This window comes from Calliphora vicina, chromosome 2 (assembly GCF_958450345.1).
Source record: "Calliphora vicina chromosome 2, idCalVici1.1, whole genome shotgun sequence".
Lineage (NCBI taxonomy): Eukaryota > Metazoa > Arthropoda > Insecta > Diptera > Calliphoridae > Calliphora > Calliphora vicina.
The window spans coordinates 123,917,044-123,936,153 of record NC_088781.1 but is presented as its reverse complement, the minus strand read 5'-3'; the positions used below and the strand labels follow the sequence as shown (position 1 = coordinate 123,936,153).

Below are 19,110 nucleotides of genomic sequence, written 5' to 3'. Positions count from 1 at the left end.
ATCAATAGTATATTTTTATTATAAACAACGTCTGTTAAATAATTTGCATGCTAAAGAATAATCAACAAATTAAATCCCTTTATTTGAAACTTTTCCATTTCATTGTCACAATATTTACAAATGCGTATTTTCTATTTAAAAATCAAAAAAGAAAAAGAAAACTTAAATAAAACCATAAGACCTTAGCAGTTTATTTCTTTCTTTATTTTGTACAAATACAAAACTTTTCTTTTTTAAATATTTCCCAACTAATACCCTCACTATTGTTTGCTAAATACATTTTAGACATTCCTCAAACCACAACTGTAACAACTTTAGCTCCAACTGTTTCAACAAACACTGTACCCATGTTGGTAACCAAATACCATAAAGGTATGTATGTAAATGTGTGTTTGCATACATACACAAATGTATATGTATAAGTGTACTTATGTATGTATGTATGGTAACTTTTGCTTTAAACACCATTAGAATGTATGTATGACTACGACTACTATTACTAATACCATTAAAATGCATTTGGTTTCCTTTTTCTTCTTTTTCTACTTATTTTTTTTTCTTTACAAAACTTCTTTCTACTGGCTTTTATTGCTTCGATACTGGTTAGAACAACGTTATAACTTTCAACAGAATAATAACAATAATAATAACAACTACAATCATAAATTGCAAAGAACTAAATCAAAAATGGATTTACCACAGCAGCAACAACAAACAACATTAAATAATGTATATATTGGGGCAACATCAACATTGTGGAATACCCAGCAACAGCATCAACAGGATCGTTATAGTGGTGTCAGAGAGCATTACAGTCATCAAGGTGAGTTTACTTTACGGTACAAATAATAAAAACAGAAAATTTCAAAGCATCTGATAAGAAAATCTACTTAAAATAAGATGCCATTGTATACATGCATATTTGAATAAGAATGATCTGAGATGGAAACGGAAAAAAATACAGTTTAAATTTGAATAACAAAAATGTTGACAACCTTATTTTTTAATAACTCTTTATTGTACTTTATAAATGAGTATTCAGTAGTTTTCAATGAAAATAATTTCCAAAAAAAATGTTTAACACAATTTAATAGAACTGAACTAGAACTGAACTAGAACTGAACTAGAACTGAACTAGAACTGAACTAGAACTGAACTAGAACTGAACTAGAACTGAACTAGAACTGAACTAGAACTGAACTAGAACTGAACTAGAACTGAACTAGAACTGAACTAGAACTGAACTAGAACTGAACTAGAACTGAACTAGAACTGAACTAGAACTGAACTAGAACTGAACTAGAACTGAACTAGAACTGAACTAGAACTGAACTAGAACTGAACTAGAACTGAACTAGAACTGAACTAGAACTGAACTAGAACTGAACTAGAACTGAACTAGAACTGAACTAGAACTGAACTAGAACTGAACTAGAACTGAACTAGAACTGAACTAGAACTGAACTAGAACTGAACTAGAACTGAACTAGAACTGAACTAGAACTGAACTAGAACTGAACTAGAACTGAACTAGAACTGAACTAGAACTGAACTAGAACTGAACTAGAACTAGAACTAGAACTGAACTAGAACTGAACTAGAACTGAACTAGAACTGAACTAGAACTGAACTAGAACTGAACTAGAACTGAACTAGAACTGAACTAGAACTGAACTAGAACTGAACTAGAACTGAACTAGAACTGAACTAGAACTGAACTAGAACTGAACTAGAACTGAACTAGAACTGAACTAGAACTGAACTAGAACTGAACTAGAACTGAACTAGAACTGAACTAGAACTGAACTAGAACTGAACTAGAACTGAACTAGAACTGAACTAGAACTGAACTAGAACTGAACTAGAACTGAACTAGAACTGAACTAGAACTGAACTAGAACTGAACTAGAACTGAACTAGAACTGAACTAGAACTGAACTAGAACTGAACTAGAACTGAACTAGAACTGAACTAGAACTGAACTAGAACTGAACTAGAACTGAACTAGAACTGAACTAGAACTGAACTAGAACTGAACTAGAACTGAACTAGAACTGAACTAGAACTGAACTAGAACTGAACTAGAACTGAACTAGAACTGAACTAGAACTGAACTAGAACTGAACTAGAACTGAACTAGAACTGAACTAGAACTGAACTAGAACTGAACTAGAACTGAACTAGAACTGAACTAGAACTGAACTAGAACTGAACTAGAACTGAACTAGAACTGAACTAGAACTGAACTAGAACTGAACTAGAACTGAACTAGAACTGAACTAGAACTGAACTAGAACTGAACTAGAACTGAACTAGAACTGAACTAGAACTGAACTAGAACTGAACTAGAACTGAACTAGAACTGAACTAGAACTGAACTAGAACTGAACTAGAACTGAACTAGAACTGAACTAGAACTGAACTAGAACTGAACTAGAACTGAACTAGAACTGAACTAGAACTGAACTAGAACTGAACTAGAACTGAACTAGAACTGAACTAGAACTGAACTAGAACTGAACTAGAACTGAACTAGAACTGAACTAGAACTGAACTAGAACTGAACTAGAACTGAACTAGAACTGAACTAGAACTGAACTAGAACTGAACTAGAACTGAACTAGAACTGAACTAGAACTGAACTAGAACTGAACTAGAACTGAACTAGAACTGAACTAGAACTGAACTAGAACTGAACTAGAACTGAACTAGAACTGAACTAGAACTGAACTAGAACTGAACTAGAACTGAACTAGAACTGAACTAGAACTGAACTAGAACTGAACTAGAACTGAACTAGAACTGAACTAGAACTGAACTAGAACTGAACTAGAACTGAACTAGAACTGAACTGGAACTGCATCTTAAACTTCCATCAATATTTCTGATCAAACAAATGTTAAAGTATTTCTTTTGTATGGAAATTGTCTCTCGTTTGGTAGGTATTAAGCAAACATAGAATATTGTCATCGATATCCTGTATTCGAAGTTGTAACATTGTAAACTTACAATGATACTTATAACTATCTTTTAGGAAAACTTAAACTCATTCAGGCAAATGGGGTGTTGTATTCACTATATAAACACTAAAACTATATTTGGATAAAAAGGAGATTTTAACGTTGAAGATAAGTTTGCTGGTGCTGATGACAGTGATACTCCATGCACTTGTGTTCAATTGTCTGCTCAATTTGCATATATAATATAATATTACATTTATATACTTCGGCATTTTTTGCGTTATTTCAACAGTCCTTTTGTTGCAAAAAATTGTTAAAATGAAACGAAAAACGATATTCCTACACAGTTACAAATGAATTTGATTTAACCTCATAGAAACACAAAAAAAAGAATGCAATTTATTACGCAGAAATGTCTTGATTTTGTGGCATGCCACATAATAGTGGCAAATGCATTACAAAAGAGGGTATATAGCAGAAAAATTGCAATGAATAGAAACGAAATATTCAGTTTTTTCTCCTCAAAAATTAAAAAGAAAACCCGAAAAATATGTCGCAACTGTAAGAAATTTATCGAAATAGTCATGATTTACGATATGTCATTTCAGGAAAATAGAGGGAAATGTGCAAACATTTTGAAGAAGACAAATTATGCATATTATAATAAATATTAAATGAGTTTGTTGTGGAGACTTTAAATTCTGGTAAGAAATTTGCGGGGCATTGAAAGGAATTTGTGGAATTTGTAACTGTCTGCAAACGTTTGATTTACAGTTAGATGATGGGGAAGTAGAGAGAGGAAATAAGTTATGAAGCTATTAGATTCTAGATCATGTATATATTATGGCGAAAGCAAATATTTGAATGCTGTATTGATTTCCAACTGTGCTGGCATCCATTGGGCCAGACAAAAAGTTAAACAAGTGTCTGGAAAGGTTGCAAATAAACGGAAGTTGAAAAATAATGTTGGATTGTGGAATGTTTTTAAACCGGATGCAGAAAATTGATAAAATTAAATAGTTGTGGTTTATAGTTAATATAGCAATATAGGAAGGAGACAGACAAGTTTGGCAAGGGATCGTTTCTTTCCCGTTCCAAATTTGTTCAAGTGTGGTCATTCATATTAAAGTATCTCGAGATAATAAACATTTAATAATGCTAAAGTTAATTGTTAGAAATAATGTAATATGTTGTTCACATTTCCCTAGTCCCTGCTACATAAATAAAAAAAATTGTATACCAAAAATTCATCTTCAAACTTTCTGTTTAAAAAAGAATATAAGTTCCTTATAACAAGTGTATTTGCTCAATATTTCTAAAGTATCCTATAAAATTTATCTATTATTGATTCTTTTCACCATCAATTACTTCATCCATAAGTCAATAATCGTAAAACAACAGCAAAAAACAGAATAAAAAATAAAAAAAAGCAAAAACAACAACAATGACAGCAGCAGTAACAATAAATACAGACAAATGTTTGTCGTTATATCCCATGGTAAATGTCAATAATGCAAAAGTTTAAAAACACCTTTGGGGATCAACAATAAGAGTAAACAACAGAAAAATAACAGCAACATAAAACAAAATATTGTTAGCAAATTGTTGTTGCTCCTTTCGTAGGGTTATACTTTTTCGAGCTTTAGTTTAATCGAATATTTGAACAGTCAACGACAAAAAATATTATTCGAATAATTTTATAAAATATAAATCATTTTGAAATTACTGCTTGAGTATCTGAAGTGGTGACTTTGACAAGATGTTGGGTACCATACGAATTAAACTCGAGCAACTTTGGAAATATATTTATTCGATTAATCGACAATTCTTGATCGAATAATTTTGTATTCTGAATTGAAATTAGAATAAAAAAATATTTATTTTTCTCGATTATTCGATTAATTTTTATTCGAATGACAACCCTATCTATCTTCCTGCCTGTAAATTGCAATATAAACATTGAAACAATGAAACAATGAAGCTAAAAGCTTGAGAAAATCTGTCACGTTATAAAACAACAACAACAATAGCAAAAAAAATCCAATAGAAAAATTTGCTAGGATTGCAAAAAAATAGAAAATCGCAACAAATTGACAACATGAAACACAACACATAAACACACTTGAAGTCAAGAGAGAACATGTATTTATTGTATGTGCGGCGTTCAAATAGACAGTGGGCGTTGGGGTGTGGCGGTGGCTAGGAAGTGAGAAAAAAACATTAATATTTTTGCTTCAAGCATACAAAATATGTTATTTATTGATGTTCTGTTTTTATGTGTAAATCGAGTACGAGTATTTTTGTATGTTATATAGAATTCCAATTTAGCACATACTTACAGCAAACAAACGACTCCATCAATAGATAGTAAAATAATATACATATGTATACACATACACACAGCAATAATAAAACATTTATTTATTTTTCTGCTGGTAGCTAAGGATCGAAGGACTGAGAATCACTGCAAATATTTTCTGAAGTGCTAATATTTAAAGTTACTTTGTCAAATACTCAAATTAGTATCAAATTTTCTTATTATGAGACAAAACGATATATTTCTATCCAAGAATTGATTTTTCGAACTTTTATTCTGATTGATTATTCACCACAATATTGTACGTATGAGTAACATTGATTGCATACTTACAAATAAATATTAATTATACGTACTATACATTCTATACGTTTCATATAATCAAAATACATACCGAAAAAATCACAGAATTGCGAAAAATTTTACGATTTCTAAATTCTATATAAAATTAATGAATTTTAAAATAATTTATTTTGTATTTAAATTTATGTTTTAAATTTGGTTTTTTTTAATAATTTTTTCATAAAAATTATGATTTTTTAAAATATTTATAATTTATTGTAATATCACAGAGTTGTTTAAAAATTGTTTTTTTTTTAAAAAAATATGTTTTTTTTTTCTATTTTTTTCTTTTTTTGGAAAATGTATGCGTATTGTTAATTTTTTTTAAATCGATAATTTTTTTGCAAAATGTATGAGAAATACATTATTTTGTAGTCATCTTCATCAAGTTAAATGTAAATCTACACAGAGAAAACAGATTCGTGATAGCAACCGAATTTGTTGTCAATCGAATCATTCGGTTGCACACATTTTTTCGGTTTTATCAACAGAAAGTCAGTTGATAAAGAAGAACTTCGGTTGAAGCAACCAAATTTTTGTTACCCTTTCCAAATTTTTGCAGCCACAAAATTCGGTCACTATCGCAGAATCATTCGATTGGTAACAAATTCGGTTGCTATAACGAATCTGTTTTCTTTGTGTAAACATGGCTGCGGCAGCAATTTTTTATTTTAATACGCTTCACCATGAGTGTATTTAGTTGAATGAAGGTTATGTAAAATATTTGTAAAATGTATGTTTCTGCAAATTTTTCATTGAAATTACTAATTTTTATACCCTTCACTATGAGTGGCGAGTGGGTTTTTCGTTTGTGACGTACTATATATATTCTGGATCGTTATAGATAGCGAAGTCGATATAGCCATATCCGTAGCCCCCAAATAAACAACAATCAATCCCGGCATTGTTGCTATTTAAAATCGAGAAAATTGGCTCACAAAAAAAAGAATCCGAAAAAAAAAATTTCAAAAATAATTAAATGTGGCAAGGGTATATATAAGTTTGTAATTTCTACATTTTTCATTTGCGACCCCACAAAGTATATATATTCTGAATCGTTATAGATAGCGGAGTCGATATAGCCATGTCCGTCTGTGTGTTGAAATCAACTTTCTGAAGCCCCCAAATAACTTACATATACGTATGATACATCAATATCTCCGAAATTCTTCCGGCTCTGTTGCTATTTAAAATCGAGAAAATTGGTCCACAAATGGCTGAGATATAAGGAAAAAACCAGGACAACCTCGATTTTTGACCTATTTTTCACCCATATCTGGATTACTAAATCATTAATATAGACAATATGGATATCTAATGATAGATATTTCAAAAACCTTTGCAACGACGCACAGTGGTTTAGAAACTTTTTTTTTTTGGAAATAATTCGGTATCTCGGGAACTATTGGAGATATTATTACACACGGTTAGAGCTGAGGTGTTTCTGAGTTGAATTACATTAGTTCAGCTTCCTAGGGGTAATACGGGCCAGTTTGTGCCCCCTCAAAGTTGGTCACCTCGGGTCTCAAAATTTTTAAAAAAATCCCCAAAAATTCATTTATGATCCGAATGAGCTGAAATTTAAAATATAAATAGTCCTTGAGAAGATCTACAAAAAATACGCTTACATGTGTAGGTTATCTCCTTCAGTTTATTTATTTTTTTTTTTTAATTTTGCTCGATTTTTTTTTGTTTTTTAGATATGGCGGCCCTACGGAGGGTCGAATTTTTTTTTCAAAATATGAGCTATATTGGCAATAAAATTCTAAATAAAATAGAAAAAACTTGGTAACAGTTATCTCGTCCGTGTAAAAAGTTACACGCATCCAAAGTTGGAACATGTAAAATGGGCCTAATTTTTTACGATTTTTCCTAAAAAAGTCCCTATATTTTTTCTTTCGTAGAAACAAATTTTCTTTGGGACTATATACAATTTTTATATGCTCCGGAAAGAAAACTTAATGCAAAAGCATGTAAAGTAAAATTGGGCTCACTTAAGCGGACACAGTATCCCCCAGACGTATCCAAACTTGGACAATTTTAAAAAAAATATTTAGGTTTCAGTAAAAAATTCTAAAAAGGCAAAGCACCGATCCTCGAAAAAGTGCCGTATTTGTATAACCCTATATGTTGTTTAAATACTTAGAAAGTTGTTTTACTATCACACGGTAAATAGCGTCACAGTAGGCACTTTTCTAAAAAAACTCAGTTTTTGGAACACATTTTCCCCGTTTTAGGAATTTCGGTATTTGAAAATAAAAAATTTCAAAAATTATAATGTCATTAATTTAAGGACATTTGGATCTAAATTAGTTCCCAATTTTGTTATGATATCTTTAACCGTTAAAATTTTACATTAAATCAAATTTTATATTTTTATTCGTGGAAAATCACCATATGAAAGTTTTTTTAGTTTTTAAGGTAAATGAAGTCCCAAAATTTTATAAAATTATTTAATTTTACTAAAATATCAATCCTCAGGTCATAATGTTTTCAACAGTATCAAATACTTATATAAAAAGTCTTTATTTACTCCTCAGAAGTTTCACAAACCTTGCCCGCTTTGACAAATTTGTACGTTTTTTCATATAATGCGTCAAAATCGAAAAAAATATTTTTTCACTAAATATTAAAAAAAAATTTAAAAAAAAACCGAATTTTTTTTTTCACCAAAATTTTTTTTCACTAAATATTAAAAAAAAAAAAATTTTAAAACTAAAAATCAAAAAACAACTTGAAAAAAAATTTAAATTTTGTTTACCTAAAAATATTTAAAATTTGTATTTTAAAGTATAATTTGGTGAAGGGTATATAATATAGTTGCGTTCGGTACGTGTTCCCTGCGATGGTCTGGTTAAATTTCTGCAGTTAATAATGGACAGGACCCCATCAAATACAGAGACTTACCTTAGCGCCGTGGATATTTGGATTTGTTTTCAATTAGGATGGTTGGCCGGGCTTTACGCTTCGGGTTATCGTAGTGGATCCATTTTTCATCGCAAGTAATGATTCGGTGCAAAACTAATTTTCTTTTATAGCGTTAAAGCAGCATCTCGGACATGCAAAATCGTCTTAAAATGTCTCTCAGCTTCAATTCGTATGCTACCCAATTTCCCTGATTTGGGATAAATTCTGCTGCTCGTAAACACTTTAAAATTACTACTTGAGTAGCTCCCAATGACTTGTCAAGCTCTGGTTGAGTTTGACAACAATGTTCATGGAGAAATGCCTGCAATACTTGGTCGGGCCTGTCCGATCTTTTTCTTTCGAAACCGATTTTTTTCTTTTATTTTTAAAAATTGTCTCACTAAAAAATGTTTTTCATCAAAAATTCTTTTTATATACACATTTGTATTGCTACGAAATTGTATTTGAATTAAAAAACGGTTTCTAACGGCTGGTTTCAGGTTGCATCATGCTTCTATTCATTTCTATTTCTGGAGACTTCTACTTACGGACCATGTCGTTTACTGGCCGGCTAACAGTAGTTAACATAACTGTGGATATTATAAACATATGTGTGGAACATACAATACTGAATAAAAGCTTTAAGTTGATCATTGTAGGAATAGAACTTTCTTGAAGCTACTGGAAGGAACATAGCGCTGTGTAGAAATAGTGGCAGCTGTTGCAGTAAGATTAGTTTATCATAGGCGCTGTAAGAGTTAAAATCATTTGCATTCTTGTGCATTATAAAGTGTTTAATTTAAGTGTTTATTACTGAAAATTATAAACGTGTATAAACACTGAGTGACTATCTAAACTGTTGTTATGTAATTTTATTACAATTTTAAACTATTAAACTGCGTTTATTTGCTATCAAAAGTATCTGGTTAATTTAAGAGAAATAAACCACCGTATTTAAAAGGTAAAAACGTAACAATATCTTAAAGAATACTTCGGTGAATGGTATATACGATTTGGAACAGAGGAATATAGAAATCATACAATGACATTGTTTACTCTAGTTACAATCCTTACAGTCCTTACAACCCAGCCCCCATAAAAAAATTATTTGTATGACACATAATAAAGTAAAGAAAAAGGTTAAGAAAACGTACAGAAATGGGTTGTTACAAGTCAATTTGTAATAAAGTCATATTGTTATAATAATAAAAAGATTGTCAAAGTGTACTTCAAATTCATGTATTTAACACCCACCCACACTTTTTTTTCATAAATATCAAAATTGTAGCAAGTACTTTTATATAAAGGGGAGGTGTTCATTGTATTAGTTCATATAAGTAACAAATGGTTATAACTGTCATAAATATGTTGTAGGAATGTAGTAAGTGCTTAAGGTTTCATTGAGCTAAATTTATAGAAATGGGAGAGTGTAGATAAATTGCAAAATAGGTTGATATAAGTTGTAAATTGTTAGTGTTGAGATCGGAGTAGGCACAAAAGGAATTTGCCACATTCTTGTAGTTAGTTAGTTATGTATCACTATGTGATCTTATCTTTATTAAGAGTCCGACTTCTTCATAATCATAAAAACTCCATATGAAGCATTTAAAATAAATTGAAGAAAACATAAATAATTTCGGTTTAAATTATTAATTTTCTATCATTTTCAAACAAGTTTTTTAAACTACCCTTGTCATTTTGAAAACTATAAAAGAAAATTAATTAAAGTCTAGCAAGCAACCTTCAAGCTTACTTCAAATATAAATACAAGGACTTAAAATCGCATACAATAAATGATATCACGTTCCGGTTTTGCAATTTTATATATTCATCTGTTTAAATATTAACCACTAATGTAAAACTAAAACATTTTAAATTTAAATTACTTTCGTTTACATTTAAATACATTTACATATGCAAAATATCCCAAATGAAATAGAAGAAAAAAATGATTTCCAATTTAATTTTATATTCTCAACTCTCATACGATTATAAACCACACTTAAGAATAGTCGTCTGCAAAGTTCTAAATTCTATGCAAACGAGTAAAACGCACATAACATTTAATATTAATGCGTGAACCCTTTAAGTTTTTGTTACTGTTGTTGTTTATGTTGAAGTAAAGGACAATAATAGTAATGTCCTTGTACTTAAAAATTCACAATAAAAGAGGGACACAAACAATCACAAGGATTTACATGAACACACTCAGTTATACAAATGTATGCATATGCTGCTGCATAGGGACCCACAATAGCTGTAGAATAGGGACTATGAAATCCAAATGTTTTTTCCTTTCATTTGGCTTTTCGTTTTTCGTTCTTTTGTAATATATTTCAATACCATTCATTCATTGTGCATTTGAGTGTAAAAAATATAAAAAATAATACTGTCTCGAACGTGGCTACATGAATACATCTGAATAAAAAACAAGCATAAATCCTACAGACAAAATAACTTTGGAGATATTGTAATTTTTTTCAGAGACTTTATGAAGGTATTCAAAGTACTCTACATTAATTGTGTGAAAAACATTCACTCAATAAACAAATTTTCATAGTACATAATGATTGTTAATCATCTATATATATAAAAATGAAATGGTCCATGTATGTAATGGCATCACGTGAGAACGACTGGAGCGATTTGGCTGATTTTTTTTTATTCGATTAGAAATTTTCAAGAAGAAGAAACAAAATTAAAAAATTCCGGGTAAAACTCGAATCTTTTTTTTAGTCCAGTCAACTGTAATAAAAAAGCTCCCTAAAGTATGCAGTACAAATTTAGATATTTTATTTGCAAGTAAAAACTAATATTAGTAAATGCTAACGGGCGAATCCGGGCGGGCCAACTAGTTTTAAATATACATTATCTTTGGTAAATATCATTCAACTCATGATAAATCCGAAAATAACTATTTTCTGTCCGTTTCGGAATGTAATCTGCTAAAAGGTCTTCCAAAATAGCCGTCCGAACCTTGACAGTTAAAAGCGGCCATATTGTTGAAGATATAGCTGTCGAATTGGATGCCAATTATTCATTTCGATTTGCCAAATTACCATAGAAGGATATACTGTTCAACAACAAGTGCAAACGATAAAATTGTTTAATCAAAATTGCTGTTCTGTTTGTACAACGCACAGAGGGATTTTGGTGTCAAAAAGTCAATTTTTCAAACACTCAATTTTAAAAATCAAATGGTGCAGTTTTGTAGATAAATGTTTAAAGATGAAATGTACACTTATAGTTTTAAGAAAAATTTTATTTTATTTTTAAAAAATTTAAGTAAAGTCCATGCAAGGGTGCTAAACAAAAATTTACTTATATTTTCACGCAATTCAGTGGTTTATATATGTATAATTTTCCTGATGATACCATTTACCTTTAACATATTTGAAAAATATAACATTTCTCCATAAATAAAAATGAAAATTATGGGGATATCATAAACCGTTAAGAAGATATGCCCAAATCTATAGGTCTCTAAAAATTATTTTATTTTTGATTTTCCATGGAGAAAAAAAAATGTAGCCCCACTTTCCCCCAAGCTGTTTTTTAATAAAATGAGAGTTGGGAGTGTCTTTTTTCGATTAAAAGAAAAAATAGTTTTCGGAAGTTTTCGGAACAGGATGAAAACTTAAAATTTGTTGTCGAATAATAAACGAAATATCTAAAAAAATTCTTATCTATGTATGGGTTTCGTAGGCGGTGGGCATGTTCGATTTTATTGAAACTCGGCATGCGTTCTTCTTTTGTTTCAAGAAATATATGTACCAAATTTCTGAACTTTTACTTGGATAGGAAAAATTTTATGCGAAAAAATCCATTTGGATTGTATGGACAGTGGGCGCTGGGCGTGGTCGATTTTGATAAAATTTAATTTTTTTCTTAGCTTGGTCCATATAATTCTCTGTGCCAAATTTCAGCGCTCTACGACCACTCCTTATAATTTATGCCAAAAATTTGGGACGATACCAATCCATATAAGATCTCCCTTATCCTCAGTAAGGAATTCTAAACTAAGCTTTTTATTATGGGCCACTGTAGCATTATTAATAATTTTTGGATGATCCCTTCTTATGGATTGTTTCAAAAATACGGTCTGGCATTGATTCCACTAATTTTTTAAGCAGATCGGAATCAATTTCCTCCCAGACTTGTTTAATTCTTAGTTTCAGCTCTGTCACAGTCATTATGCTTTCATTCTGGGCATTATTTTCATAAACTTTACGGGCCATGTATCCCCACAAGTTCTCCATCTGGTTTAAGTGCCTACTATAAACCGGCCAGTCCAACAATCTTCATCCATTTTTTCATTCATAAATGAGAGAAGAGCATCTTCCAACAGTTCGTTATAAATCGCACTATTCATTTTTGTCGGAACAAACCATATTTTCGGCTTGCCAACTGCAGAAAACGCTGCCCAAATCATAACACTGCCACCACCGAAATTACGTTTTGACATCCGAACATCGTTTAATCTCAAATCGCATGAGTCAGGACCGTCTAAATCAATTTTTTTTTCGTCAGAGAAAATTACTTTTTTCCACTCATCTCTCCATTTCATATATTTTCTTGCGAATTTTAGACGATTTTCTTTATGGTGCTTTTTTAGCATTGGTCTACATTTCGGAAGATTCAATTTATTCTTTATTTGTGTGGAATTCAATTTGTTCAATATTTTATTTTTGGTAACTTTTTTAAAAACAAATTTCACGTCTGCGTTTATACGAATCTTCCACCAGTGTATAACTTCCCCACCAATTTAGCATTTTAAATTTGAAAAAACCATATCATGTGCCCTAATTGTTTTTTTTTTTTTATTTTAATTATGAGACTGGCAATTTACAATTATAATTTATAAAAGAAAACAAATATATATTTTTTTCTAAATTTTGGTTTTTTTTTTAATTTGTAAAAATTTCTATTTCCTAAAATTGTAAAAGTAAAAAATATTAAAAATTAAATTTATCAATTTTAATCTTATTTACAATTGTAATACATACAATATAAACTAATAAAAGCTTTTAAACATATTTTCTATTAAATATTTCTAAAATTTAAATGTTAATTTTACAAACAGAAAAAATAACATTTCAGTTATATTTCCTTAAATTGTAGAAATTTTTTATACAAGCATGACTTTTTATTATTTCGGTTAATATATTCATATCATTTTAGTGCATAATAATTATATTTATGAAAACACTTTAGTAAAATCAACATATTAAACAAATTATTTATTTTATTGTGAAAATTTTTATAAAAAATATTAAACATTTCTTATTTCTTGGTGTTTTGCATGAAAATCACTATAATTTTGGATCATTATATTTATGTTATAAATATGTATATTTTAGTGGAATCATATTATTTCCTTTTATTGTGAATATTTATAGATAAATGCTTTAATTGTATTTTTGATTCATACATAGTGAAAATCATTATACATTTTAGTTCATAATGCATTGCACTATACTGGAACTAGGCAAAAAGAATGAGCGAAGAAGTATAGAGGTGTTAAGGTTTTTTTTTGTAGATATCTGCTTTGCAAGAAAGAATTCAGCAAAGAAATTAATTTACATATTAGTAATATTAATTCACCTGTAGAGTGTTGTACGATCCACTTTCCAATCGACTAGAAATGGATGAGTTCTTATGGAAAACGTTTTTTTGTTAGTAGTACTCTTATTTTATTGGAATATTTTATATTGGAGTAACGTTAGAGAGAAGATGATTTGGCCAGATAGAGTTCGGATCCGTTCTATATTAATAGGGACTTGGTGGTTAAGATTCCAGGAATCTACGCACCAATCCTGGTGTAGTAGGATGGATTATAGGGAGTCCAAGGCAAGTTGAATGCAAAGGCAAAAAGAATATTAATTGGGTTGATAGGAAAATACTCAGGTCTTAAGTAGGTCACTGCTCAATTGCAGCCTCCATTGATAAATGAAATATGGGCGCACAGGACTTCTGTAGGATGTGCGACAATATTGAGTAACTAGAAACAGTGGAACATATTCCATTCCTACATTACAGGATCTCATGCAAAAATGGTGAAAGATTCCACGATGAACTGTGGGATATAGCAATTTATGATATAGAAAATCTATTAGGCTTTATCAGGGGAATAGGCTGACTATTTTAGGTAACATGACATAGAGAAACCAAGTCTTTATTTATTTGCTGTCCTTTTTGGACTGTGTTTTTCATTTTATTTCCCTTTACGTCTCCTGACTGCTTTCTTTTCTTACCAAATTTAATTCTTCTCTTCACATTTAGTCACACACCTTTTTTCTAAAGGGTATCACAATGGATCCTATCTCCGAGTGGAAGTATACTCCTTATACTACACGCCACTCAAAATCAAATCTTGAGAATTAAAATCCAAAATATCGATTTTGAACTTTTAAATGGAGTTGACATCCTTCAACCTTCAAGGCTCTAAAATATGCATTGAAGCACCAGCTCACAACTTTTTTATACCCTTTGCCATGAGTGGCAATATATACATATATTCTGGATCGTTATAGATAGCGCATAGCGATATAGTCTGTTTGTTGAAATCAACTTTCCGTAGCCCCCAAATAACTTACACGATATATGATTCATATATCGGGAATTCTTCCGACTCGGTTGCTTTTTAAAATCGACAAAATCCGCCCATAAATGGCTGAGATATAAAGAAAAGACAAGGGACAACCTTGATTTTTGCCCTATTTTGATACCCCTCACCTTCGTGAGAAGAGTATATATAAGTTTATCATTCAATTTGTAATTTCTACATTTTTCATTTCCGACCCTCTAAAGTATATGTATATATTCTGGATCTTAATAGATAGTGGAGTCGATTAAGCCATGTCCGTCTGTCTGTATGTCTGTCTGTCTGTCCGTCTGTTTGTTGAAATCAATTTTCTGAAGACCCCATGTCAGACATGCTTTCGAGAAGTTTCCTATTTAAAATCAGCAAAATCGGTCCACAAATGACTGCGATATGAGCAAAAAACCAGGACAACCTAGATTTTTGACCTATTTTTGAACTATATCTGGATTACTAAGACATTAATATAGACAGTATGGATATCTAATGGTAGATATTTCAAAGACCTTTGCAACGACGTATATAAGACCATAGTAGGTTGGACCTACAATGGGCCAAAATCGTAAAATATATTTTTTAACCCGAACTTCTTTTCACCAAAAGTTTTTTTTCGCAAAATGTTAAAAAAATTTTAAAATTTAAAAAAACAATTCGAAAAAAAATTTTAAGTAAGTTCGACCTACAATGGGTCACAATTTTTTTTTTTCACCAAAAAAAATTTTAAAAAATTTTTTTTTCAAAAAAATGAAAAAAACAACTTTGGAAAAAAAAATAAATTTTGTTTACCTAAAAATATTTAAAATTTTTATTTTGGTAAATATAGCTGTCTTACTTGTTTATCTATACAATGGGTCCAAATCGGGAAAAATATGTTTTAATCCGAATTTTTTTTTCATCATAAATTCATATTCCAAGAAAAGTAAAAAACTATTTGGAAACAAACATATTTTAAAAACAATTTAAAAAAAAAATTATGTTGTTTAAATAATATTTAAAAAAAGTATTTTCAAGTATAATATATAGTAAGAATTTTTATCAGCATCTTCTGATATATTGGGTATATGACCCAAAAACGCGAGATTTACAATAGATGGCGTATCTTTTGAACGAATTTTTTGCTTTTTAATAATTTATATGTCATTTTGAAGGGTACATATCTTCACTTAGTTATTGGACATTTTACAAAGTTTTTTATACCCTGCACCACCATAGTGGGAAGGGTATTATGCGTTTGTGCATATGTTTGTAACGCCCAAAAATATTAGTCTAACACCCACCTTAAAGGATACCGATCGACTTAGAATCACTTTCTGAGTCGATTAAACGATGTCCGTCCGTCCGTCTGGTCGGCTGGCTGGCTGTCCATGTAAACCTTGTGCGCAGAGTACAGGTCGCAATTTTGAAGATATTTCGGTCAAATTTGGTACATATTATTTTTTCGACCCAAGGACCAAGCCTATTGATACCGGCTGAAATCGGTCCATTATTTCACCTAGCCCCCATATAAATGTCCTTCCGAAATTAGACTTTATCGGTCATAAATGTTTAATTTATAAATGTATCTCCACAGAATTCATGTCACCAAATTTTGTTACAATCGGTCAATAATTAGTCATAGATCCCATATAGACCCGCTTCCGAAAATCACTTTAACGTGCATAAATCGCTTAAAAATGCTGGTATACTCACAAAATTCAACATAGTGAACTTTCATATAGACATAAATCACGTGACCTAATTTCATGGTGATCGGTCCATAATTGGTCACTACCCCCATATAAGGCCCAATTCCGAAAATCACTCAAAAATACAAATTATTGAAATTTTAAAAGACAAATGTTTTTACTCTTTTACTTAGTGTAGGGTATTATATGGTCGGGCTTGACCGACCATACTTTCTTACTTGTTTGCTTTGAAAATGTCGAATTTTGTATCAACGGATTGTGATACGCTGTAAGTTTTGCTTTACTTCTTTAATTTGAAAAAACTGCCACTGAAGCACACCGATTGGTCACCAAAACTTATGGTGAATGTGTTCCATCGGTTTCAACGTGCGACGGATGGTTTCTGCGTTTCAGGAGTGGTGATTTTAACACGAAATACAAAGATCGCCCAAAAGTTTGAAGACCAAGAACTGGAGGCAAGAGACAAGAGCTTGCAAAATTATTGAGAACTACTGAAGCAGCAACAATTTTTTCGACCAGCAGGATTCACCAAAAGCAGATACATTTGTTACCCTACGAATTTATGCCGAGAGACCTTGAAAAACGATTTTCAATGTCCGAAATGAATCTATGATTACTTGCCATGACAAATTGATCTATTGCGATAACCCCAAGTGCAAGAGATCGTATGTGAAGCCCGGCCATTCAGCCAAATCGACACCAAAACTAAATGTACATGGAGCCAAGGTAATTCTCTGTATTTGATTTGAGAAAAAGGGTCCTGAAATCTGACCAGACCATCACAGGGAACCAAATGCTACTGATTCGTTTGAATCGATCATTGGCCGAAAAACGCCAGACATGAAACCGTATTATTCCATAATAACAACGATCTTTCACTTGTTAGAATACCACACCCTCTTTATAGTCCAGATCTTTCAGCGTCCGACTACTATTTGATTCGATCGATGCAGAACTCTCTCTGGGTTACGCTTCACTCTGGAACAATGTGTGTCTTGGCTTCAAAAAATTAGCAGTTCTTTTGGCTCGGAATTCATAGGTTGCCAGAAATATGGTAAAACTTCATAGCTAACAAATGCCATCACTTTGAATAAATTTATGTTGTACAAAAGTTACAAAATAAAGGCAAAACATTTTAAAAAATTCAATATTTTTAAGTCATATACTCTAAGTAAGGAGCATTAAATGCAACATTACCCGTTTTCTGAATGTAGTGCGTCTTTACAAAAACGAATAACTACAAGAGTTAAAATGGATTTGTATTGTGTTGAATGTGTGATTTGCGTGAAAAATGCCACATAATGCTTTTAAAGTTTATTCTTTTCATGTGAGGATGAAAAAATAATGTAACAATACACTGAGTACGATTTTAACGGTGCAAAGGGATTGAAAGCAAAATAAGATAAATAAAACAGCTGTCTAAGTGAAACTAAGTATAAAAAGAGGAGGATTTGGTTAAGTTCTTAATTAGTATTTGAAGATAAAAGTACAACATTTCACATGAATAGGTCTAAAACACTTAAATGTAATGCTAAATAGGCTTCATATAAACAATTTTGTATAATTTTAGGCCGTTAAAGGTTTCGTTGATACATGCGTTGTATATATAGTACATATTGTATATTTACCATAGAATGGACATGTAGTCAAATGTAAAGAAGCAACCAATGTCACTTGAAATCAATTGTGTTCAACTATAAAAACACCAGCTGACAAACAGCAGTGATGGAACAATTTGTTTAACAGAAATCCACACAGTTTATGTTAAATAAAAAAAACTTAATAAAATTTACTACCCAAACCTTTTGAAAAAACCTTTAGTTTAACCATTTTTTTAATATAAAAAAACAAACGTATAAAACACATTTAACATTTAATACTATTTTAATTTCCTTTACTTCCAGCTCCCGATCATCCCAACTATCGTGGCAATATGGATTCGAAATCAACATTGCAACATGATGCCAACTCATTGTCTTTAGAAAATAATGAAGTGTATGGTGGAGCAACTATTTTACAAACCTCTTTACAGGGTGTTATCATCGTTTACCTGTTTAAACAATTAATCACTTTCATATACTCACATTATGTGTAGCAATTATAAATAATATTTTAATTAATTTACTATTAAATTCAATTAAAACCAACAAAAAACAATAATGAAAACAAAACAAAAAATAATTAGAAACACATTTACATATAGACGCACATTTTGTTTGGCATATTTTGTATTTTTTTTTTTTCTGTAATAATAACGAGGAATTTTTAATTTAAAATTAAAAGTTTTTTAATTTATGA

At 30.6% G+C, this 19,110-nt stretch overlaps 1 protein-coding gene across 1 annotated transcript in view; it reads left to right on the top strand.

Moving 5' to 3' along the window:
* The window catches only part of DIP-theta (Dpr-interacting protein theta), a 64,724-nt gene extending 45,817 nt beyond the window's left edge, over positions 1-18,907 (top strand). The window contains exons 7-9 of the mRNA XM_065500359.1: positions 286-372; positions 608-823; positions 18,717-18,907. Coding sequence (XP_065356431.1) covers positions 286-372; positions 608-823; positions 18,717-18,907 — 494 coding nt within the window. The remainder of the gene's footprint in view (positions 1-285; positions 373-607; positions 824-18,716) is intronic.
* Positions 18,908-19,110: the final 203 nt, after the last annotated feature.